At 39.3% G+C, this 27441-nt stretch overlaps 1 protein-coding gene and 1 long non-coding RNA gene across 2 annotated transcripts; one reads left to right on the top strand and one right to left on the bottom strand.

Moving 5' to 3' along the window:
* Positions 1 to 3338: 3338 nt before the first annotated feature.
* Positions 3339 to 5668, bottom strand: ier5l (immediate early response 5-like). The gene has a single exon (XM_058383833.1). It carries the CDS (start codon positions 5507 to 5509, stop codon positions 4592 to 4594), a length of 918 nt encoding a protein of 305 aa, XP_058239816.1. The 5' UTR covers positions 5510 to 5668; the 3' UTR covers positions 3339 to 4591.
* Positions 5669 to 16065: 10397 nt separating this feature from the next.
* LOC131347989 (uncharacterized) lies at positions 16066 to 26394 on the top strand. The gene is made up of 3 exons (XR_009203871.1): positions 16066 to 22034; positions 22496 to 22757; positions 24051 to 26394. It is a non-coding gene; the product is annotated as an uncharacterized LOC131347989 (long non-coding RNA).
* Positions 26395 to 27441: the final 1047 nt, after the last annotated feature.

The raw sequence follows: 27441 nt of genomic DNA, 5'->3' as shown, positions 1-27441 counted from the left end.
TCTGGGAAGGTTCCACGATTGAGAACCGTTAAAGTTCTGCATTTTTTTAAGACCGGATGATTTGGAACACTACCTTTTCAAGTATTCCTTGTATATATTTTCTGTATAATCTACTGTTTCTTGCAGTAAATAGTAAAACTCTGTAATTTTATCCACCTTCACATACATACAGGTATGATCGAATTATTATTACCTCAAATATGTCATATAATTTAGCTCTGAAACGTACAGAGAAAGGGTTTTTAAGCTAGATTTGTAGACCTCCGGATACCTGGTTACTCGTACTGAGAGCCTGAATATCAGCTGATACTGAAACTGAAGCACTTCACAGATCGACTCTGTCACATAGACATCATTTACATTCGACATAATATAATAAAATCAATCGTAAAATGTCTCTTCCCATCTTTCTGGCTGGATCTGATATCTGATATGTTTCTCTGGTATCTGATCCACCTTTTTTTTCTTTTTTTGCTGGTATCAGCAAACTTTTTTTTTTGGTGCTGGTATTGGGCTGATCCTGATACCAGGAATGGGATTGGTGCCATGATTATATACCCACTGCAATTCCTTTCTCCTTAGTAGAAAAGCTTTTCCTTATTTTATTTATTTCCCATGTTACTAATCTAAACGGATGAGTTTTAGTGATAAAATTTATTTATTTTTTTTTATCATCGACTCGTACAGATTAAACTTATTTACTTGATACTATTTTAATTTTCACATGAATTTCACACTTCTTGTGTCCTAGTTGATATTTAATGAAGTTGTCTTTATTTGTCACATATACATTACTGCACAGCGAAATTCTTTCTTTGCTTATCCCATCCTTGGGGGCCGGGGGTCAGAGCGCAGGGTCAGTTATGATGCGGCGCTCCTGGAGCAGGGTGGGGTTAAGGGCCTTGTTCGAGGGCCCGATGGTCCAGAGTCAAAATTTTCTTATTTCCACTGTTCACTGCTCCGAGAAATCAGGCTTTAACCAGACAACTCGAAACCCTAAAATAACTGGTTTTATTTTTAATGTTGGAAATACAGAGGATGCTCAGAACAACACAAGACACTCAAGCTTGTTTTGAACACAATTAAGACACTACACACTATCCTTATCTTCCTTATAACGACAAGCACTTTGTCTTTGCTTTATTTTCCTTTTGAGGCTTTGAGGTTTTGTCCAGCATGAACCGGCTGATATTCCGGCTCATGTACCGACTCCTCATTATCGCTCATTTCACTTTTGGTGCTCGGTGTGTGTACTGAACGCGTGCGCAGTCAGTGTTTGACTGTTTGAGACTGTGAGACGATCCTCTCCCACCTCCCTGCTGAGAACTTTTGCTCGGCTTGCTGAGTAATTTAGATGAAGGCAAACGCTTTGAATTTCGCCGATTCATCCCTACCTCCCCCCTCCTCTCTGCCTCTCTCCCTCCCTCCTCTTCCTCACACCTCCCCCGCGCTCTATTGTATTCATGGCGCAGAAGATCAGCGCGCGCGCGCGCCCAGGCGATAAGATAAGCCTGGACTGCTCTGTCTGTGCATAAGGACATTAGATCTTTCAAGCTGAGCGCAGATTCACAAGATGTGCGTTTGATGGCTGAAACTAAAACACTCTGAGCTGACATTTTAAACCAGTATATTTTAAGCACTGAAGATGCGCATTGGTTTATCTCACGGAGCAACGAAACCGGCGCGTACTGTGCTTTGGAAAGCTTATCTCTCTCTCTCTTAAAAAAACTCCCCTACAATGTGTTTCTTATTATATAATAATAATAATTTGATCTAAAAAAAATTCTTATATTTGTTCAAGTGTTTTAAGAAGCAATACCCAGTTTGGCCACACGGAGGAGCTCGCCATACACGGCTGAACGGCACCACTAGCGCGAGACCGTTTTTTAAAAAAATATATATATTTATATGTATATATATATATAAATAAAAAATAATAAGATCCTCTACATAAAACCTTCAAATGCAACGAGTGCATTTGTGCACGTTGAAGAATGGATAATATATAAGCTTATTATAATCACCCGGACAATACATTTCAAAATAATAATAATAATAATAATAATAATAATGACGTTTCTCATTATAGGCTAAAATCCCCTTTGTATTCATTTAGCCCCGTGCGGTATCAAGCGCATCCATCCCGTGCAAACAAACAAACAAACAAAATAAGCGTGACTCGGTTACAGTTTTGCGTGCGTTCCTGCAGCATTCTTTACCATCTGGTATTACCTGCAACCTTAAAGTTATAACAACAAGTCGATAATCGGAGTGCACGGCCACACGGAGATGTCGGACAGGTCGAAGCTGATGCGTTGGACCTGCTGCAGTGTCTCAAATTGAAAGGAATCAGTCGAGAAGCTTTCAGCTGGTGACTGAGGGAGGAGGAGAGGAACGGAGGGAGGATGGGAGGGAGGGGGAGGGGGTGGAAGGAGGAGGAGGAGGAGGGTGGGGGGGTGATGGCGGATCCGAGGTCAGCCCGAGGTGCTGCTCCATAGGCGCTCTAATGCCTCCATTCATCGATTTTGAAGAACACCACCGTGTGGCACAGGACAGAGATAACACACTTTTGCAAGAGGTTTTTTTTTCTCTCCCCCTTTTCTTTTTTGCACAGCAGCGCCCAGCAGAGCACCGGTTTGGGAGTACAGCAATAATGCAATAACGTGCAGGGAACAAAATAAAAAAAAAAACCCCAACAAACTCAGAACGCAACTTAGCATCACTGCAGGATGCACAGATGGGTTTACTTCTGCTGTGTTTGTGTTGTATCTTCTCCCTTGGCATACAGTCATGCCGCTTCTACGGAACACAGAAGATGTTGAGCGAACCCTTGAATTGTCAAATTATCAGCTACAGGGTTGAATTAACTCTCAACAAAACCAACACTGGGAGCATGTTGGCTTCAGAAAAGGCCATGTCTACTTCATACGCCTTCTGTCTGTGCGAAAGTTTATTAGGATACTAGTTCTAAAAAGGTCCGAAATAGATTAGTACTGATTACTGAATGGTCCTACAGTGTAGCGAAGCAAAATAGGCCTGATGTTGGTGTAGGCCACACTTAACACATCTCACATCCTTCAAGTGTGAGACCCACAGCCGTGTGGCCTCCGAACAGCCTCGTGAAGCTGCTTAATGTCGTTAATTAGCCCTCACTATTAGTTCATTCATTTCTGGATAAACACCCACAGACTAGTGTGAGCTGTATATGAACACAAATAAGTGTTACCTATGGTATTATGTTATGTATTGAAGGTGCAGAGGCTTATAATAAAGCAAGACTTGTGAACACGATACTTAAGTTAACATAAGAAAGCACTCAAGTCAGGAAAAACAAGAAATGATTTTCATTTTTTATTAAGGTTATAAATTTTAAACAAATACTTTCTAAAACAGTTTTACCCGGTGATATACAATTTAATATGCACAAAAATACAAGAATACCAACAAAATATGGAGAGTACGTCTGAAAACGTCTTTAATTCAGTACACATAGTGCTTATATAATGTGAGGACTTATGGCTAACTTATGAGATTGCCTTTTTAGAACAAAAGGTCTAACATTGTAGAAAATAAAAATCAAACCCACAAAACCAAGCAAATGCTGGCATCATGAATTACTGTGAACTTTTTTTTTGAGAGGGAGAGGAAAAGGAGGGAAATTTGTGACGCCAAATTTTGTCAACAACAACAAAAATAAAGATGCCTGGCTGGTTCCATCACGCCGTGCATTCTGGGAGTTGTGGTGTTAATTAACACCAAGGTTGATTGAGATGAGTGGACTGGCATAGATGGGACTACAAACACACTGGAACTGCAAGTCAGTGCAGTAAACAAAATACACCAGGTATTGCCACTTCAAAACACAAAAGACAACAAACCAGAGAGAGGAGTGTAAAATATTGCACCTTCTTTAGCCTACATGATTGCCTCGCGTGATATTAAAGGTGTAGTCAGAAACATGCCAGTCCCTCCATCTATCCTCACATGGTGTTCCTGTAAGCAGTTCAGCTCGTCTTTCTGCCTGAAGCCATTTCATCAACAGAAGATGTTAAAACAAAGTATAAGAAGCAGGATATCGTGACTGTTAGGATGATCTGTTTGTGTTATTTCAAACATTACGCGGGTAATGTTATTTTACAAGACATCTTTGTGAAGTTGCTTATGAAACAACTCAAGAAGCAAAACAACCCACGAGCAAAAAAAAGAAAGAAAAAGAAAACAAGAAAAAAAATAAAACATTCAGAAACCTGCCATGTTCGTGGTGAGAGCTAGCTAGCAGTTCCGCGTTGGGTTTTTAAGGCAACGAAATTCGTTGAGATCATTTCAGCAACAAAATGTTCGCGATGTCAACGTTGTCGGTGTAGAAGGACATACACACACGCGCGCGCACACACACACACACATACACGCACACACACACACCACAGAAGTGGCAGGCAGGCGTCCACTCCGCGCCTCCCCACAAACGAACGAAAACGAAAACAAACATAACTCGAGTGTTTTAAATAACGTTCTGTTGCAAAAATAAAGTCTCAGGCTTTGTACAGTTTTTTCATCATAAAGGATTTGAGTCTATTTCTTTACCACAGGGTCAAAAAGCTACGATGGCTCTCGTCCATGCCCCTAAACTCGCCAGCGCCTGCTTGCTGCAGAACTGTCCGTTGAGCGCTTGCTCTAAGTCCGCCTGCCGGCTCACAAGCCCCGAAAACCCCGAGCCGAAGATGGAGATCAGATTGGAGATGTTACACGCCTCCAGCGGCTCTGCGCTGCCCGCGTACGCGCACTCCTCCAACTTCTGGCGCTTGCACGGCGCGAACTCCGGCGTCTCCTCCAGCTCGGGCGCGTAGTAGCCGAAGTCCATTTTGCGCTTCCTGACCGGGCCGTGCGCGCTCAGACAGCACGGTGCCAGCGGCGCGCAGCAGTCCTGATGCAGGCAGCCGTTCTCCACCGTGGTCACGACGTGCGTGTCCAGGTCCAGCACGGTGGTCTTGCTGCAGTGCACGCCGCCCGACGGCGAGAAATCGCAGCTCGGCGCCACGGCGCACGCCTCCACGCAGCAACTGCGGTAGAACACAGCGTCCGAATGCTTACAGGACGAATCCTCGTCCTCTTCCTCCTCGACCTGGAGAACGAGAGACGCGGAGCACGCGCCCGGCGGCGGCTGTGGAGAGCGCGGGCCGACCGGCGAGAGCGCAGCGCAGAGGCTGGGTGCAGGGCTCGCCACGCCGCAGCAGCTCGGCTCCTCCTCGGCGTCCTCGGCCACGTCGAGCGGGTTCAGCTCCTGGATCTCGTTGCACACGGTCATGACCTCCTCGTACTGCTGCATCCTGTAGATCTCCGCGTACTTTTCGTTCATGTAGACCTGGCGCGCGTTCCTCAGCACGTACGACACCAGAAGGTTCTTGTGCAGCTTGATGCCTCCGCGCTGCGTCCGCGAGTTGTGAATCTTCCGCAAGGAGATCGAGATCAGGCTCTGCGCGTCCACCGCGCACTCCCCCGTGTTGATCATTTTACTTTTGGAGCCCTCTCCCACACTTCGGCGAAGGAAGCACTCGGGCTTTCACTCAGTCGAAAGCGCGGTATTTGGTTCGGGGGCGCAGGCTCAGTTTTGCTCGGTGGTGAAACATTGAACAAGACCGTCCCTGTCCGCTACTTCTTAACGAGCGAGCGCCAGCGATCATTAGCCTGAGAGCCGTGGTCAGACCATATATACCGCCTAGACGTTTCCTCCCACGGCGCTGCGCTCCAATCGAAGAGCGAGAAGGCTCATGAGTGGCGTGAAAGTCCCGCCTACGTCTTTCGATTTGGGCCAATCAGACACGGGCGGTTCTTCTGTACTATTCAAATTCCAAACTGACTTTAGCGAGCTGGAATGTTCTCATGAGGCGCTGAGCAGAGGACACACATTTCACTCTCTATCACTGCTACACTTCTCCTTAACTTATTGTCCATGCACAACTTATTCATATTTTATCATGCTCAGTTGTTTTAATGCATTTTTATAAAGTTATTTTGGTCCATTTGCAAAAGCCCTTTTATTTTAATATATTTTATTTAATTTTAAAATGATTTAATAAATCCCTCAATTGGAAAATAAAGTAGGCATATTTTGTTGTTTAACATTTCCTAACACAAATAATTAGTGTCTTTTGTGTCCTTAAAAAAGAGGTCTATGTTTTAAAATATAAAAAATTGCAAAAACGAAACAATTCATATTTCATACTTTCTACTGTACATGTACACCATCCTCTGATTTTAAGCTTCAGCATTACCGATTCAGGGTTTAATAAATTCAGGGCTTAATAATTTCTACTAAAAGCTGTTCATTATTTTTGTAAATTGTTTTAATTCTCGCAATATATTAAATACATTTTCTGCATATTTGCTGCAAGATGTAACTATGAAGGACAAATGCTTCATTACAGAGACAGTCGTTTATTACAAAGTTATTAAACAGTCCCGTTGCCTACTTTTCTCATTTCTAATTATAGTTAATGATATTAATGAATTATAACCAACATGTAACTAATACACTGGTATAAAAAACCTCCTTCCCTTTTTGCTTTAACCCTTGGAATGAAACGATCTCTCTGCATTTAATTCAGAGTCTACAACTGCATATTTACACTTTTAGAAAAAATAAATAAATAAATAAATAAAGGTTTCTTCATTTGTCCATCTGGAGGAATCGTTAAAGGCTTTATGAAGAACCTATATGAAGACTCTACAACAGAAGCCTGTCTCTATCCTAAGAGCCCCCATTTCTTAAAAATATAAACTGGTAACATCGTATTACAGATTGTAACAGCATCTAAGATTTGCAAGACAATACAAATTCATATCTGCAAACATCTGAATGAGCCATATTCAAAATGATATGCAATACCTGTCAAATTAAATTGAGCATAAGTTTACTATTATCTATAGTCTTTCTTGGCCAAAATGCTGATTTCCATTTCATTTTGTGTAAAATGATCACTTTTATAAACTTAGGAACATGTTCAGTTTTAAAAAGGAGCTACTGCTGTGTGTTATTTAGGGTTTTTTCTCACTCTGCCTTGGTGCTTTCCTTCCTAATTAAACCCCACTAGTATTAGTGGGTGAATCATGCAGATCCAGATCATATGAATCTCTCTCTCTCTCTCTCTCTCTCTCTCTCTCTCTACCGCTCGCTCGCTCAGATCTCTAGTGGCTGAGTGCTGGAGCTACCAGCTCTGCATCTTAACAATGACTGGGATCAGGAGCACCCATCTTTTAGCTATGCATTGCAAGGAAAGAAATCAATAAGCATGTGAGGAGAACCATAGCAGACCAAACTAGAATGGCGATAAGGCAATAAAACGATGGTGTGTTAGGCATGTACAAATTCAGAGCACGTTGGAAAGAAAGCTAAACATGTTTTCTGATAGTTACTCACACTGCGATATGGATATGGAGGATTTATCTGTGAAAACTGCAAGAGAACTACACGGCAGGAATTATTCACAGCTGAAAATATGTATACTGGCAACCAAACACATATATAAAGATAGCTGGGGGTATTATGATTGGGGGTGATTTCTCACAAATGTACTGATCTTAAATGCAACGTTACAAGGACTTAGTTGTTTGTTTGTCTCTGATCACCTCAGCTCCATCTACACCACAAGTAATGATATGAACTAATATATGAACTCTGTCAAAAAGTGTTGGTGCTTAAATCTAAAAAATAATACCCCAAACCCAAATTCAACAATGCTACTGAATATGTAAATGGGGTCATTTTTAGTAATACTTTAATATTGCTCTGTAATATTACTACGCAGGGCTTTTTATTTTAAAATCAAATGTGAACAGGAATGTTCCATGTCTTTGTGGGCCCTCTTCCCATCTCTTAGAAATTCAAACTTCAGTCCAGGCCCCTTAAAGGAATGTTCCAGCATTTTCAACCAAATCTTCATCTTCACCACTCTATACCACATGTGAGCTCACCAGAAATATTCAAAACCCTGAGAAAAAAAATATAAATCATAATAAAAATAATTACTCATGATGGCAGTTATTGTGGCGTCAATAGACATTTATGCAGACTATGTATCCAAACTTCAGTCAGAGGTGTTTGTAGACGAAGCTGTAATTGATCTATCCAGAGACATGACTGCTTTTTCAGTCAGAAGACTTTGGGTTTCTTATTAATCTTATTAATGGAGTTAATGTTAATAAAGGACTGATTACACCTGGATTCCACAAAACCTGAGCAGAATTACCCTCACTATAGTAACGAAGACACACCCTCTTGTCTGTCACATCCTTATATCTTTATTGTTTAAGTGTATTATTGAAATTAAAGTAGCTGTACCCTAATGCTAATGCTGTTTGCAATGCATACAGCTACAAAACGACCGTAAGAGCATTTATGAGTGACAGCGACAGTTGGCGACTAGATGTGACTAGATGTGGGCGCGTCCAGTGATGCGACAAAATTAAAAAAAATGTTAACTTTATGCAAATATGGAGCAACTTGGTGCACTGAATATCATCTGTGGCAAAGAACACACACTGACATGATGATATGATATATATATACACTAGTGAATTTTACACACAAACACTTTCTCTCTGGAATGTTTCGTTTTAGTGGCGAGAAAACTGATTTGTTGTTAAAAATGGAATGCTAGTTACACCACCCACTGACAAACGCTATTACTATGGCAACCAGTGGTAGGAACACCAACTGGACGCTACATAGTACAGCAACTGAAGACTTGCAGAGAAGTTTATTTTGTTATAAATGTAAAAATCTTTAATAATTATGGAGGCAGCAATTTGGAGAAAATGCTAAACCATTTCCTTGAGGCCTCTTCATAAGGTCCCTGGGAGATAGGTTCACTATTCCCCCTTTGGGACATCTATAGTAATGGAAGTGTGATTTTTTTGTCTATGTTTTTTGTCAAAGTGGATTGTTCAGTAAGCAGTATATTTTCAGTTACCTTACTATTTGTACATTTACATTACATGCATTTATTCAGCAGCTGATCCCTTGCTCAAGAGCAGTTGTCGGAAAGTCCTGGGCATATGATCCCATAACCTTTTGGTCAGTAGGTACTTAAGTTGCCACTGCCCTGTTTCTAAACCAAGCTCCTGATCCACAGACATCAGCAGATGTTTTTTTTTCCATTTCCTCCTCTTTCCTTGATGTATCCCCCCCCCCTTTTACCCCTCAGTTTGGTCACCTCCCAATTCCCACCCACCCGCTGGCTCTCTACTATCACACAACACCTACCAGGGTGGATGAAGGCTTACACATGCTTCCTCCAATAAATGTGAAGCCGACCATCTACACTTGATGTAGAATGCTGTTTACCCTCTTCCACATACAGGAGCTCAAAGATGCCCACTTTTGGCTAGTGTCACTGTGATTGACATCGAAGAGAGAGAGAGAGAGAGAGAGAGAGAGAGAGAGATGAAGAGAAGGTACACACATTCCTAGATGTATTATGACTTACTAATAACACATGAGTTCTTTTGGATTTAGTTATGAAATCAGTTAACTTAGATGTTTTTATTCAGTCCACACTGCATAGGACAGAGATGAAAATCAGTGAGTTAGAACTCTACTGCCCCCCCATCCCCTTAATCTAGAACCCTTCATTGCATTTGGGGGAACTTTTTACTGTTCTACAGCTGATTCATTCTCTATCCAAATACAACCCTAAGCAATTATTTCTGTATTTTTGTAGCCAAAACATTCTGTGCTAGCTAGCATCAGCACTCTCCTTTTGATGTGTGTGTGTGTGTGTGTGTTACTTTGTAAAGGATCGTAGTGAATTGCTTTTGCACAGACATTATATAGCAGTGGCAAAGTATTTTTTATTTTTTTTCGATAAAAAATAAAAAACCCAACTATTCTTAATTTCTCCCTTTTTTGGTCAGGTCAGATTGAATTCAAACATGAAATTAGTTCCGGCCCATGTGGTGAACCATAGAGATGGAAAATACAGCAGCAATAAAACAATAACCTTGCTCAAAAAAAAAACAAAAAAAAACGTCTGGAAGTCACAACTCTGTTTGTGGAGTGTTGTGGATGAACACTGATGATTCATTTTGGTTTGATCATGTATGTGGAGAAACTTTTTGCAGTAGTAGTTAAAAGTTCCAGCGGAACCAATCGGATAAAACGATGTAGTAGATGAATTTGTAGTTAGCTTCAGAAGTAATATAAAGTAACAGAATGGACGTCACCTGCTAGCTTTATTACAAAGAATGAGCCGACCGTTCCGTCCCTACATCGCCTGTTATTACATTTATTTCCCTTTCATTTCAGCTCTTATTCCTGGAACAGGACCAACAGACAATCTGACAGGTCCAGTCCTTGCTTCATTACACTGCAGCATTTGAACTGTAATGATTCGGTGACTGTTTGATGAAGGCTTAAAACCTGAGGTGCATGTTTGCCTGTTCAGTGGCACTCATCTTTACTCACATCCTCAAATTCTGTCTGTGTCTGATGCTACTATCATCACCAACTGCAAAAAATAAAAATATCTTTCCAAATTGAACTAAGAATTTTCTTTATTAGATAACATAAGACTATTAAGTCTACATTGTAGATAGAGACTGTAAAAGATAAAAACCTATTACATAAACAGTTACCGCCTCAACGAGACATGTGTAGATTTAAATTATGCCGTGAAGGATTGTAAAGGTGATTGTGAATAACTCATGAATATATTGCTTTGTGGTCACTGTAAAGAAGCCAGGAGTGACAATAGAGCCTTAAACTACTGTAAATCTCTGCTACTATAAAGATTTACACTGCATCATGTGATGCTCTATACAATTTACTGTCAGAAAAAAAAAAGCAGCAGGAGACAGAGATCAGTTAGCGTCCAATCAACTCATATTATGTTGTGTATCTAGAGCAATAAATAATATTTAGCATATCGCTTGCTTGTTCTCTGCTGGCCTTGTGGCTGAACACAACACCTGATGACTCATGGACTGAATTTTCCCAGCTCTCAGAATGAGGCCATGCAGTATTCCACACACTCTATCTTTATATGTTTAATAGTTTTGTTAGATTCGTTTTGAGATGCTTGAAGTTGAAGTTTCGAAGTTTTTTTTTTTAATGTTTTACTGCCAATTCTCAACACTGCAAAACTCACGGTATTTTGATTTACCCACAAAACCAAATGATGTATCTAAAAGTGTTTGGACTACACACCTACCAGAGCTAGAAACATGTACCGAGTGTCATTGTATGATATTAGTGGAATTCTATGGAGTTTACGCCTCCCTTAAAGGTGCAAAAGGGGAAAAAAGACTGCATCCAGAGACAGTATGTTTTACGGGCCCGTGACGCAGCTGGTGTAAATTGAAATGCATATTAAACTGCATATTAACTGCTGAGTGCGACATGCATCGAAAATGCTCTTCAGAAACGTGTGCGATGTTAATTAGCACGAATAGAGCCAGAATACCACAGATAACCACATATTGAATAATGTAACATACACTAATAAAGCACACAGAAATAGGACTGATCAGCTGGTGCCGAAAATAAAACATATGAGTATTGTGTGTGTGTCTGTGTGGGTTTTTTAAAATGATCGATACTACATGTGCTTTCTTAATTCGCCGTTGAATTCTTGACTCTGATTGGTCGGAAGGTGTTAATGAAAGTTTTTATAAGAATAGCTGTGATAGCAGTTCTGATAAAAGCAACTCATTCACAGGGATGTATATAGTAAACATTCTCAAGTAATCTAGGACTTGTAATAACTTTCAAAAAAAATGTTATTTAATAATATGAAACACATCTTATCATTGATGCTTTTAATAAGGAAATATTCATTTAACATTCATGGAAGGAGCCTTAGTAACTTCATAACTTGCTAAAAGAGCTTAATAACAGTGTAAGTTTTCCTGATTGGGACAGTCTTCAGGACTGAGGACATTGTGTTTAGCAGTTGTCTTCAAGAGAGAGAAAAAAAGAAACGGCTGAATTGATGGATGTTTATGGCTGCTATAACATAAAAGATAACCAGACTAACTTGTCACACAGACATTTTACAACATTGTACATATTGTTACATTGATTCAACTGCAAAGTGTAATCGTTGACCAAGTGCTGTGGCATAATAGGAATAAAACACTTTGAAGGACGTGGTGTTACAGTAAAATATAATCTTCCTCTGCCTGATAAAACATCATACCATGCTGATTATTTTCCTATAACAGCATGCTCCTATGTCACACTCTATAGGCCTAGCTTTCTGATTAAAGTCAGTATGCAAGTTTAGTGTTGCATTCACTGCAAGATATAAAAAGTGGGCTAAAATCGCTAATACGGTCTAAAATTGACGGACGCTTCCATTTCCACGGTAAGCACTAGCCACAATTTCCGCAATCCATTTGTTCAGTTGTTCGAGAAACACCCCGAGTTTGAATGCACATTACAATATCTCAAACTTAACATTAATATGCGCGCTTACAATCAAACGGTTCCCAGAAGATATTTAGTTTGTCTCACTAGCATGGCAACTGCTAAAAGTGCCTCCAGGAACCTTGTGGCAAACGTTCATGAAACTGGAAAAGTTCCCGCATAGATTCGGTAAGCGTCCTAGGGATGGAGTGTGTTCCAGTTTCTGAAAAGGATGCTCAGGAAATTCATTAAAGATCAGAACTCTAAAATAAATCTTATTTGAGTCAGTGGTTGGCTCAAGCTCTGGGTTGTTGATCGGAGGATCGGGGTTCGAGCCCCAGCACCACCTTTCCCCCACTACTGGGCAATTAAGCAAGGCCTTTAACCCTCTTTGATCCAGGGGCGCTGTATCATAACTGCCCCTGTGCTCTGACCCCAACTTCCTCAGCTGGGATATGTGAAGAAGAGAGATGGTGATAAAAGCTTCATGCTCTCAGCTCTTCTTCTTCTTCTTCTAAAAGCTGTGAGGTACTTTTTTGTTAGCATTATCTTATACTGTATTAAAGACTCTCTAAAGGCATTAATGTTAAAGTCAGGGACTCACACTTAAGTCTGAACTGTCAATCAAAAACAGGAAAAGGAGTAGAGGTGATAAGGACTACATTGCCCGCTCCGTCTGGCGTCATGCGGCAGAGGCTTTCATCATGAGGGCATTGTGGGAGTTGCAGTGTTGTGAGTGATTTGGCCCGGACACTGCGGTGGCAGGAGGACCGCTGGGTGAAACATCAGGGCGGAGCTTCGTCTGCCTGCCAGATGGATGCCTTGTGAACTTAAAGGCAAAGTAATCAAGTTGAACATAAATCGCTACACCCAGCCTCATATCGGACGCCACCATACGTCCAGGAGCGCAGTAGCCCTCCTTTGACCAGACAAAACATGGCGTGCTCGACGAGGCGGTAGATAGAAAAGTAAACTGTCTACAGCTCCCGAGAGGTCTCTGTAAATCTGTGAGGCAAGTGCATTGATCTGTTTGGGTTATTGTTATTATTATTATTATTTTCTGTCGGGGTCAGATAAGCTTGAATAGGTGTGAGCTGTAGCGGTGGTGCTGCTCTGCACGGTAAGCTGCACTCTCACACTCTTTAACATGGACAGAAAGACATACCTCTGTTATTCCGCTGCGTCTTCTCGGTTATTTTGTTTATTTATTTATCTATTTATTTATTTTTCGCTAGTGTAAATTTAAAGAGCAGAGCAAAGTGTGTGAAATAGCTGGTGTTTATTGCAACAGCGTGGGTGGTGTAAAATAATCTGTTATGGAGCAGAATAAAATACAGCCGATGAGATTGGAGCATCTCGCGGGGGGAAAAACAGCCTTTATGTCCTTCTGATGTTCCATAGTTTATTCCTTTACTTCGTAATTAGTTAATTAATTAGTTAATTAATGTTGCGCAATCCACTTAAAAAAAGACATATTACAGGCTTTGACTTTATTATTTATGAGTGCGGAATTAGTTTACAGTGTTAAAATAGTTTTTATCTATAGGAGTAAGCGCCACATGATCATGTTTTAACACGTGATTCCCTCCGCTTCACAAACTACCTCCTGGTCTGTTTCCCCTTTAAGAACGCGAGCTCCAGGCATAGGGGGCGGGGTTTGAAAAAAAGAAACGCTCAGCCACTGAATTCCAGCCAATCAAAAGCCACCGAGCTCCACAGCGAGGCGTCGGATTACGAAGAAGAAAAAGGGGGGGGGGGTGCTTCGGGTTGCGCCTGAGAGACGTGTGCGCGGTTTCCTTGGCAACCGCTCGTCCTGACCTCCGTGTCCCCGTTCTCCCGTCAGGGATGGCTGGTTTCCATGGAAACGATCGTAATCTCCGGGCGCGGGGCTCTCACTTCCCGTAAAGTGATGCTGGTCGGAAAGCGGCCCGTTCTTCCAGAGTGTGTCGGAAAATTCTAGAGGAGTAGAATGAGGATGAGGAGAAAAAAAAATAAAAAGGTGGCGTTTGAGAAATAAGTTTAATAATAAAAATAATAAAAAATAAAGCCTGTTTGAAAACGCCTGAGGAAGTCAGAGCCCGAGCTTTCCATCCCAAAAGAAGCTTAAAGCAATAAAGAGATTCATTTTAGATGAAATATATGTTCAGAAACACAGCATTAAATCCGCCTTTATAACAACAACTTCTAAACTAACTCTATAGTTATATAGATATATTCACTATTTAACTCTATATTCACTATCTAACACTATATTCACTGTCTAACTCTATAGTTGGATATATTCACTATATAACTCTATATTCACTATTTAACTCTATATTCACTATCTAACTCTATATTCACTATTTAACTCTATATTCACTATCTAACACTATATTCACTATTTAACTCTATATTCACTATTTAACTCTATATTCACTATTTAACTCTATATTCACTATCTAACTCTATATCCACTATTTAACTCTATATTCACTATTTAACTCTATATTCACTATCTAACACTATATTCACTGTCTAACTCTATAGTTGGATATATTCACTATATAACTCTATATTCACTATTTAACTCTATATTCACTATCTAACTCTATATTCACTATTTAACTCTATATTCACTATTTAACCCTATATTCACTATTTAACTCTATATTCACTATCTAACTCTATATTCACTATTTAACTCTATATTCACTATTTAACCCTATATTCACTATTTAACTCTATATTTACTATCTAACTCTGTATTCACTATCTAACTCTATATTTGGATATATTCACTATCTAACTCTATATTCACTATCTAACTCTATATTCACTATCTAACTCTATATTCACTATCTAACTCTATAGTTGGATATATTCACTATCTAACTCTATATTCACTATTTAACTCTATATTCACTATTTAACCCTATATTCACTATTTAACTCTATATTCACTATCTAACACTATATTCACTGTCTAACTCTATAGTTGGATATATTCACTATATAACTCTATATTCACTATTTAACTCTATATTCACTATCTAACTCTATATTCACTATTTAACTCTATATTCACTATTTAACCCTATATTCACTATTTAACTCTATATTCACTATCTAACTCTATATTCACTATTTAACTCTATATTCACTATTTAACCCTATATTCACTATTTAACTCTATATTTACTATCTAACTCTGTATTCACTATCTAACTCTATATTTGGATATATTCACTATCTAACTCTATATTCACTATCTAACTCTATATTCACTATCTAACTCTATATTCACTATTTAACCCTATATTCACTATTTAACTCTATATTCACTATCTAACTCTATATTCACTATTTAACTCTATATTCACTATCTAACTCTATATTCACTATTTAACTCTATATTCACTATTTAACCCTATATTCACTATTTAACTCTATATTTACTATCTAACTCTGTATTCACTATCTAACTCTATAGTTGGATATATTCACTATCTAACACTATATTCACTATCTAACTCTATATTCACTATTTATCTCTATATTCACTATCTAACTCTGTAGTTGGATATATTCACTATCTAACTCTATATTCATTATCTAACTCTATATTCACTATCTAGCTCTATATTTACTCTCTAACTCTATATTCACTATCTAACTCTATATTCACTATCTAACTCTATATTCACTATCTAACTCTATAGTTGGATATATTTACTCTCTAACTCTATATTCACTATCTAACTATATAGTTGGATATATTCACTATTTAACTCTATATTCACTATCTAACTCTATATTCACTATCTAACTCTATAGTTGGATATATTCACTATCTAACTCTATAGCTTTAACTCTGCTTAATGTGTTTACTAGGCTTGATATTAGGAGAACATCGTTTTTACGTTCAGATCCGTCACGTCCACATCTGCTAAAAATCCTCTTTCAAAATGTAGTGGTCTGCAGATGTGCGAAGGGTTTTATTTTTTTTTTCCAGTCTCGTGAACTTTACTCAGATTATTTTTTTCAACCCGATATCCCGTCAGTCTGTCTCTTTTTCTTTTTTATTATTTGCTTGTGTATCGATAAAGTCTTCAGCCCACGTGTACACAGTCACAAAAGGATGAACACCCTTTCCTTCTCCATCCCAAAAAAATATCTCAAGTACTTCATATCCTCAGGGTCTATTTATGGGCTTATATAATCTATTTATGAGGCTGAAGGAATCAAACATAAAGGGCTGTGCTGTTACAGGAAAGTAATCAACCTGAGGGTTGATGTGATGAGTTCAGGGCTGTTCCCAACCCAAAGTGAATTATTTTCACGTATCCCAAACTACTTAATTCCTCATTTTACCACAGCAGTTCGCCAATGATAACGTTTCTTAAATTATTTAAGAATGCGTTGTCGTACTTTTCGTTGTTTATGGTTAAGTTTGATGTTAGGAAATGGAACGTCTGTGAAACAGGTTAGTTCCTGTTGTCACTTATGCTATAACAGCTTTAAGCAGCGTTATTTTTTCTTTTTTCCCCTCTGTCTTGAAGTAAATATTACAAAAAAAAAGCGTCTGGTTGTGTTACTGAGAAACTGGAAAGCCTCGTGGTGGAAAACCTACTGGCTGTTCCAACTCGCTGACTCTTTCCATACATGTTAAATAAATGTCTCTGTACAGAAAGTTTCACCATATCAACAATTATGAACTTTATTAGATAACAACATAAACATCTGTTTAGCATTAGTTCGATTATGTCCAGCATCCAAGCCGTGTGCTTCATTAGAGAGTGTGTGGAAACACTAATGGAGTAGAAGAACAACTTTCAAATATAAACCTGCGATTGAAATGCACTATTGTCAGGGAAAAGAAAGGGAAAATGAATCAGCACATTCTGACCAATCAGACTGAAGAATTCTGTGAAGAGTTTTTAATGTTAGCCTCCGTGTCCTTTCTTGTTTACTGAGGAAAGATGGAAGCAAATATACATGTTGTTTTTTTCCGGACTGGTTTGAAAACGCAACATTAGTCCTAGTCATTTTTCCACAAGAAGGAGATGAGAGGGTTATGCGCAAGGACATTACATGAGATTTTGAATAACTACTGACATAGAGTTGTTAGCTAGTGCGTAATATCTCTCGCCTGTCTCCTGCTCTGTGTGGCTTCCTCTGCTCTCTCTTCAGTTTCCTTCTTGGAGCTTTATCTGGAATCTCGACTTCCTGTGACCTGTCGAGACTCATCTGCATACCATGGGCTCTGCGTCGGTCTGTGCGTGTGTGTGTGTGTGAGTGAGTGTGTGTGGGGAATGTGTGTGTGTGTGTGTGTGTTACGGGGGGAGGGGGCGGGGGATAATTAGTAGAGATACAGAGAATGGAAGAAAGGGGGAGCTGTATCTCACTCTCGAAAAGACACACACACACGCAGGCAGCAGAGTTTTATGTTTTAAGCCTAGCTGAATTTCTTCAGGTAGGTTATATACTACTGCTCATTCCTCAGTGTGTGAAATAAAATATATGGCCTTTAAGTGAAACTAAGAATCACAGTAAAAAGTACATGATCAATTACGTATAGCTATTTTGATTATAATCCATCGAAGATTATTTACATTCTAGTTTCTGTATCACTTACTGTCTGAATGTACAAGGTTATAGCATCTAACCTGCCAATAAAAGTACTCTAACTCATGAATCGTTGCTGGGTTTTTTTCTTATCATATCTGTAATATAATTCTGCTCATTGCATTGCCACAAAGATCGCAGTGAATTTGCGATGGAATTTAAGTAAGACACGGGTCACCTTTCTGTCTAAAGAAAACCTTGATAAGGCTATAATACTATTTTATTTTCTTTGTAAAATAGGTAAGATCTTTGTATTTAACCATTTTTGTGTCATGAAATAATGAAAAGTGTTAATATTCAGTCCTGGGGCAAATCCAGTCTTTATCCAGACACATCACACACCACAGTGTTGTGAGAACAAACTCTCCTCAAATCCTTGTGTGCTTACGTCATGGCTCACTTTGTCCTCTCTCAAATCCGTCCGTGCTCTTGCTTCTTCTTCACTTAGCGCCTTTTCTTCCCCCGTGTTCAACACCGAGCGCTCAGGCTCGCCCACACGCAGCAATACTTAGTCTAATTTATGCCAACCAGAGGAAAAGATAAACGTCTCCTCAAACACTGTTTTGTGAGGTAAAAACACGTCATTTTTTGTATTTCAGAGGTTTAGAATTACACAAAGCATTATTTCACATCTGACGGCGATGAAAGTATGCTCTAACTATAATGCTATAATGCACTACATCCACTGGAAATCATATGTCAGAATAGTGGGGAACTATTAAATATAACTATACTGACTCCATGGTTCTGATAATCCATGTTATGGATAGTATATGTTTCTGCATCCTACATTAAAAGAATTATTATAATCATAAAAAAATGCAAACATTTAAAATATCCTAAATAAGATGTTGAGGTTCTCTTTGGGAGTGACACGGTTGGACAGGATTAGGAACGAGTACATCAGAGGGACAGCTCATGTCGGACGTTTGGGGGACAAAGTTAGGGAGGCCGGATTAAGATGGTTTGGACATGTTCAGAGGAGGGAGAGTGAGAATATTGGTAGGAGAATGTTGGACATGGAGCTGCCAGGCAGGAGGGAAAGAGGAAGGCTAAAGAGGAAGTGTATGGTGGAATAAATGAGGATATGAAGCTAGTGGGTGTAAGTGTTGAGGATGCAGAAGATTCGCTGTGGCGACCCCTGAAGGGAAAAGCCGAAAGAATAAGAAGATTTAAAATATCCTAAATGGTCCAGCACCATCGTCTAAATCTGAAGTTCATGTTACTTGACACATACAAAGACATTTGGGTCTTGAGATCAAAAACATAAACACAATATGATGTATAAGATTTCCAGTTTAATTTTTTCATCTAGATGTGATTAACAACCACCATTGGACCCCACGTTGAAGTGGGCAAAAGTATAGGAACGGTTAGTCTTAAAGTAAATAACATTTAATATTTGGTCATATGTTTTCTGCTTGCAAAAACAGCATCAAGCCTAAGACTCAATAACATCACCAAACTGTTGTGTGTGTGGGTTTTTTTTGTGATGCTTTTCCAGTTGTTTGTTGGGATTCTTCCTTCAGTCTCCTCTCAGTTGGGTTAAGGTGATTGACTTCCACTTTTTTCCATACCACTGCTTTGTTGTGTTAGCAGTGTGTTTTTGGGTCATTGTCTTGCTGCATGATGGAGTTCATCCAATAAGATTGAATGCATTACTGTGTAAATGAGCAGAAAGAGTGTTTCTGTAAACTTCTTTATACCATCAGGATTTCCATCATCAGTAAAGGTTAGTGATAAGCAGCTATGCAAGCCCAAGCCATGACACCATGCCACACCACTCCACCATGAGCAGATCCTTTCTTTCTCCATACTGCTGACTATCACTTGGGTAAAGGTTAATCTTGGTTTCAGAACTTTTTGTGGCTTATCTCTGTACTTCTTTGTGAATTCCAGTCTGGTCTTACTGCTGAGTGGTTTGCATCTTGTGGTGTGGCCTTTATATTTCTGCTCTCAAACACCGTTATTGTTATAACTTCACCCCTGCCCTGTGGAGGTAGATGATGATGTCAGTGACGGGACTTTCTGTTTCTGTTTCTGTTGTTTTCCTTGCCTGACCTGTGTGATATGTGGTTGTTGGTACACCAGTGATTTCTTTCTTTTTTAGGACATTTCAGATTGTTGGCTTTGCCCAGTGACTCTGAATGATTGTTTCAAAATGACTAGCTTTTTCCCCATAGGCAGCTCTCTGGTCTTTGTGTTGGTTTATCCATATTAGTATGAAATGAAGTCTTCACAGTCAAAATCACAGTTCAAACCAAGAGTGGAGTGGCGGAGCTATTAATTAATTATTTATCTGTTTAAACAGTCAGTGTAACAGGGTTCACTTGAGCAACAAGAAGCACGTGTTCCAATATTTCTGATCAACCGCATAAACGAACAATGGAGGTCATGTCTGACACATCTCGGTATAAAAATCAAGAAACGTAGGCTGGAATTTTAATACTGATTCAAGTTTTGATCCCAAACCAAAATGTTTTCAGTGTATAATTCTAGAGAAGACCATTTCCTTCACAGATGACATATTTTTTAAACGAGTCCCGAAGCTGAATGAAATGGTATCAGTCACTGGTGAGTCACTGTTTATGTTCACTTGTTGCGAACATGCTTCATGATTATTGACCATATATTTCACATACTTTTATGCTATATGCTTGTCAGTGATTTTGGAGTTGTACGTATGCCAACCTGATAAACACCTAAGGAAGTGTGTTGTTTTTATTTATATTCTGTCATGATCAAGCTGCACAATTCATCAAACTGTACAATTGACTTAATTGCTGTATTCATCTGAACGAATCATTTAGCTGTCTTAAAAGTCAGTAAAAAGACCATAATCAATCCTAGTACAGAAGCACGCTGCTCCAAGTTAGAAAAGAAAAAATAATAAGTCCGAATTTTCAGATACCAAGTGAAAATTTCAACACACGCTAAAATGAAAGAAATGATGATAGCCACATTAATTGACTCCATATTACCTGACTTCCTAAACCATGTATCTCCGCACTAAATAGCGTGCCATAAGATTTAGCAGTACTGCATTAGAGTGGTTTTAATCTGAATATCCGCACAGCTAAGACAATTTCGATCGTGATCTTGCTTTTGTAAAACAGATCTATTAGTATAACATTCGTATAGAGCAACTGACATTTCAGAAACCGTATGGTCAAGTATTTTGTTTAGTTTTGCTCCATCAGCGAAAATAGTTCCCAGAGAAGCCACAGCTGGATAGAGTGGTGAGTGTTGCCATGGTGACGCACGGACCTATGGACAACCCATAGTGAGTTTACTGACCATTTCAGTGTAACAAACTATTACCAGAGTCGGATTTGTAAGTTCACAGACACAAACACAGACTAGCAACGTGATACTGACTTATTGTATGTCAAAATATTTTGGCACCTTAAGTAACTTGATCCCATGACAAATGGCCTTATGGCTAAATTCCGAACAGCAAACTACCATAGTACTAGTTTGACGGCCTACTATTTTGACATACTTTACATATAGTAGTATAGGGTTTAGGATGAAGCCACGGAACCCGCTTTGTGTTATTTTTTTCTGCCTTTTTGCACTAAAGTTCACAGGATGTGTTGCATCAGGTATTATCTCACGCACTTCACCAGAAATAGTAATGGAAAATTAAAGCTTACTTAATGGTAAATTCAGATTAAAACTGAAAAAGGAAAACATTTTCAAAACAGACCTTTTCATCAGCTCCCTTAGTCATTCTCTGTCTGACATTTTACAAAATGGATGGTCTGTGTGTAGGCTGCTAAGAATACCGCTAACGTGCGCTATCACAATATTGCAGGGAAGCTAAATGAAGACGGTTTTCACATAAACTCAATTCAGATAGATTACTTCAGGATGTTGTGAAGCAGAGGCCTGTAATTATTTGTCAGTGCCACTATTCACAGAGGGAGAAGAAATGCGCCGAGCTCTAGTTGTGATTTGCTAGCGTGCTTCCCACTTTAGCTGCAGGGAGTGTCCGTGCTCCGAGGAAACGGGTCAGGAAACGGTGAGTGAGTTGTGTGTACAATCCTGCTTTAATGCACTCCCTCTGCTGGTGTCCACTCTGTCACCCTCGCAAAGAAAATTCGAGCCGTTACGACTCAGCCAGGAGAGGAGGGAGAAAAACAGAGGAGGAATACAAGAGCAGGAGGCACACGGTCTTCTATCTTCGTATGCTTAATATAGAAAGCACGAGCAGTGGCGTAGTCCACTTCTCTGCTTACTGCCTCTGTGCTCCATAGCTAATCACTGCTTTTTGAAAGTATTTTAATCTCGTAATGGAATATGTCTGCTGTGCTATTGCTGGTGCAAAAAGGGCATTAGTGCATCCAGAGCAAAAGAGGCATTTCCTGTTTGTGGGTTTGTAATCTGATAGGATTAATAATGAAAGAGTTGAAAAGCAAAGAGAACAGCTGTTTCATATGCACAACTTTTCTTACTTCTCTTTCTTTTTTTTTTCCTGTTTAGATTTGCACTGATGAATGGAAAATCCTATTTTCACATCTGATTGAGTGAGACAGGGTTGGCTAGCTTTTTTAGAATCTGGTCACAGAATTCCTGAAGCTTGTTCAGGAAAGCTGGAACACCCGGAATTCTAGAAAAGGGGCCTGAGAGAGAGAGCGAGCGAGCGAGAGAGCACGAGCACTCCATAAACAAACACTGCAGCGAGCGTTAATAAAACCCACATGCTTGCGCTCACGAAGAGGGGGTGGACGCTGGGAGGGAGCAGGTACTTTCCAACTGCTTTCCTGTAGTTCACATTTTGTAGCACTGCTGCTACTCCGACTTCTAATTTGTCTACACATGCAAGGAAATGCTGCTTTGTTTTAACTTTAATTCCTTTAACGTTAACGTACTTTATACAATATACTACATCACGTCATTAAACTGTGTAAGAGGACTTTTTGCAGCCAGAGACGCCTTTCAGTATAAAAAAAAACGAGTCTTTCACAGACCCTCTTGTGATCACAACACAGATTTGTTGTTCTGCACGTAAACCTCATGTGTGAATTACACTGACATACGGGCCACAGCTCACAGCTTGCGAACTAGCGTATCATACAAGTTTTATTTTCTGCATTTAGAAATAAAAGATGAACGAAAAATAACATAAACAGGAAACCGTGGGAGGAAAACGGTCATAGAAAGAACTGAAAAAAATAGCCTAGCTAAAAAAAAAAAATAGGGCAGTTAAATGTGCTAGCTGCAACTTAGCTGGTGGTTAGCTAGTAGCATGATGGAAAGTTAGCAGTCACTTTTTTTAGGCTATTCTACACAACTTAACCTAAATTACAAGACTTGTAAAAGTGGCATGAGAAATAAAATGATAAAAACAGATTTCAGGTTAAACAAGACTAAGATAAATTGCTAACACATGGAAAGGTTTCCCTAGAGTTGTGTGCATTCTCTTCAAATGACTACACAGAGAGTCAGAGTTAATATAAGAATATTTCTAATCTTGTGGCTGCTAAATGCCACTTTTTTTTATGTTGGAACAGTACATGGCCTCCATTTAATTATTTGGTGAAAAAAATATATATTCACGTTGAGAATTAGCTTAATGATGATGAGGCTGATGGTTTATCCATGTCACAATACCAGTGACTCCAGCAAGTCTTTATACATCATCTAGATTGAAGCAATGGTATGGTATTAATATCAATCATCTCCATGCTTAATGTTCCTGTGGGCATGATGGTCTAATTCTGTGATTTCTCTTTCTCACTCCTTTTAACATACACCGGTTGCCTTGTGGCCGCAATTTAATATATGATGCCCTGTAGAAGCTTCACATGTGGCATCGATATAAATAAATCGATATAGATGTAGCTGTAGATATCATAAATATTAATTTGTGACCACGCCTTATTAAAAAATAACCACCATGTCCCCTTAGCAGATTCCTAGACTAGAATTCATGGTTGAGGAAGTGGCAACAGTTAAGAACTAGTACAGCCCATTTCTGGTCTGTTTGAAAGTGGGCTTTAAATGTGATATCTTCTGAAACACTTTTCTTACGCAGGGTTACAGGATACCTCATGGCCTCAGGGCACAGGGTGCCATCCCATCGCAGGGTAACACTGCACACGCACTAAGGACTATTTAGAGATGCCAGTCAGCCTGCAGTGCATTACTTCACGGACTGGGGGAGGAAACCGGAGTATCTGGAGGAAACCCCTAAAGCACAGAGAACACACACACACACACACACAAACACACTTAAATGGAAGAGGTGGGAATCGAACCCCAAACCCTGGGATTTAAGTTTTTTAAGCTAATGCAATTTTATTATTGAACTTTGGACCCACAAAACACAACCCATTTCTATCATATCGTTTTTACCGTTATAAATGACTATTATTCATACCTTTTATTAAGTAATTCAGCTTTAATGTAAATCGTTCTGGTGGCACTGGTTGGTAGTAAGTTGAGAGCAGTTATTAATAAAATCATATACTTGTGGTTCTTCTGACTGTACTTTCAGAAGGTGGAGCATATAGTACATATCGTACCCGGTGACTAAGCCGAAAATATCCTGCTCTCGGATGTTTTAGGATGAAAATGTAGTCCACCCTCCTGGCTGGAAGGCACACTTAAATGTTGTGCTACACCTATTGTACCTCATTGGCCTGCAATCCAATTAAGCATTTATCATATTAATTGTTCATCCCAGCAGCACTTGAGTGCTTTTAGCATGCACACACACACCCCTCGATGCACATCCTTATTTTTTTGGGAGTTGTGTTGTATGTTGCGACACAAATAGATCAGACGGCATAAAGGGCAAAGGGAAAGCACACTGCGCCGGCGACACTCTCATTTAATGAAGTCTTCATTTATGGCAGTGTTTCATTAATAGCCCTTTTTTTTTTAAACAAATAGAATGAAACCCTCTGTGCTGGTCAAAAGAGGTGCCAAGAGCCTTTTCATTTGAACATTTTTCTCATTTCGCACTGCATAATGTGCGGAATTAATGATAATTCTTCCGTGTGTGTGTGGGTGGGTGGGTCGTTGGTTGGGCGTATATGAATTTGCAAGAATAAGGGAAAAAACGACAATCATTGAGAAATATCAGCAGCTCAGAATAGCCTAAATTGTCGTAATATAAGTCAAGATTAACTTACCGACTACCAGGATTAGACATACAACTCACTGTAACCTCTAGAACCCAAGAGTGTGGGTCAGATGACCTTAACATGGGTTGAGAGTAAATATACTAGACATTGATACTGTCACCGATTATCACGATAAAATGAAAACTAATTTATTACTTTACTGTTAAATGCACTACGACAGTGTCTCCTCGTGGTTTTGCTGCATCACCTTCAACAGATTGTGTGTTGGTGCACTGTGCATGACATTGGTGTAGTCCCAATCGCTTACTGGTGTTACACCTTCAATAAAGACTGACTAGCCAGCGAGTCAGGATGACTTGATACCTGTCAGGATGTAACCTATGAAAAAGATCCAGTGATAGTGGAGCAAATCCACAATAATAATATCACATATCTTGAATATCTGCAGTGTTTACATGTAAAGTGTCCCTGAAATAAAAAAAAAAAAGAAATTTGTTCATGAAAAACTTTTATTGATGATTCATATTTCTGCGAATCTTCCTGATTTCCTAAATAAGTGCATTCTAGAATCATAATTTTTGTCCTGCCCCAGGAGGCATTACTTGTTCTACAGAAGTAGCTTGTTAGCAATAAACAAGGTTTGGTAGTAAACAAGGCTATGAGTCTTCCTGCACACTTTCCCCTTTTCCAGTCATCTCTTCGCTGTGAAAAATCCTGTTAAAGTTTTTTTTTTATCCTCTCAAAGAGGGAGGATTTTGTTCAAGGTGTGTGACAGCACCTTTACCGATAAGCCTTTGACCATCTTGGCACCGGAATTACGTCACTTCCTCGGACTAAGCAAGAGTGCGGTCCTGTCTGAACACACCATCGGTGCTTCTTCATCAGTAAGATGTAGTAAAAGCCCCCTTTGCTCTCCTCCACATGTAGCTAGCTTTCTAAACTCCTGTCAGGGTTGTTTAGATTAGACGGGGGTGTGGTGGATCTCCAATGCTGTTGCCTGTTGCATAATCAGCCAGAAACTTCAACACCAAGTCAAAGTCAATTTCGCTTCCTGTTTCAGAAGGAAATACATCGACCTATACAGCAAAAAAGCCACATGACGGCAACGTGAAGGTGAGACGTTTTGTTTCCATGCATCCAAGTGGAACATATCACTGGGACAGTTGCTATAATGAGCTACCATGGTTAAAACCCCTAAAATAGCTCACTAATACCACATGACCTTCTTGTATGTGGAATTAACATCAGAGATTTCTGCCAGTGAACAGCAAATAGTATGATGTCAGGGAGGACGACTGTACTGTAGTAATAAAAATAAAAATAATAATTATTATAATTATATAACAGATACCTTATTGGCTATATTTATCATATATAGTAATAAATATTTTATTATTATTATTATTATTATTATTATTATTATTATTATTATTATATAATAGAAACTTTATTGGCTATATTTATCATATATAATAATAAATATTTTATTATTATTGTTATTATTGTTGTTTGATTTTGCTTGTCAGATTAAGCTCTCATGTAAAATGCACTCTGATCATTAAGCTTCTCTGATTAACAATAGGTTTCAGCTCAGTTATCAGACTATTCAGTGTGTGTATACCATTAATCTGATATCTTCTGTCTCTCTGTGTACGTGCAAACGACTGCAGATGCCAGCAAACATGATGAACAAACTCCAACATAATTTACCAGTAAAGTGCTTTGAGAGTGGCACACTGGCATCCAGTGAGCACGAGTGAGTGAACTGTGCGTCCAACCATGCGGCCTGACATAGTCTATACAACCTCCTGAGTCCATCGCAGGGTAATTCACTACGAGGCTGAGGAAATAGTTTTGTACTCTACTTGGAACTGCATCCGAGCTACCTAACAAAAAGAACTGGCCTTTTTATGCTATTAATCTGGGCCGAGTTTTCCAAAAGCACAAGCAGAAATTATTAGATGGTGGAGAGAGAACATCTCTCTCTCTCTCTCCCCCTCTGTCTGTCTTTCTATCTCTCTCTCTCTCTCTCTCTCTCTCTCTCTCTCTCTCTTTCTCTCTTGCTGTCTGTCTGTCTGTCACTCTCTCTCTCTTGGTTTCTCTCTCTCTGTCTTTCTCTCTATCTGTCTGTCAGTCTATCTCTCTGTCTCTCTCTCACTCTCTCTCTCTCTCTCTCTCTCTCTCTCTCACTCTCTCTATCTCTCTCTCATCTCTCTAGTTCTTAACTTTTGCAATGAGAACTCAGCTTTCATTATTCCATAAAGGCAAAACCCATTTTCTGTATTATGGTGTGGTAAACTATGTCCAGAAGATGTGTTTTGTAGAGGTGTGTGTGTG

This window comes from Hemibagrus wyckioides, linkage group LG28 (genome assembly GCF_019097595.1).
Source record: "Hemibagrus wyckioides isolate EC202008001 linkage group LG28, SWU_Hwy_1.0, whole genome shotgun sequence".
Lineage (NCBI taxonomy): Eukaryota > Metazoa > Chordata > Actinopteri > Siluriformes > Bagridae > Hemibagrus > Hemibagrus wyckioides.
This window is presented reverse-complemented; position numbering and strand designations above follow the sequence as displayed.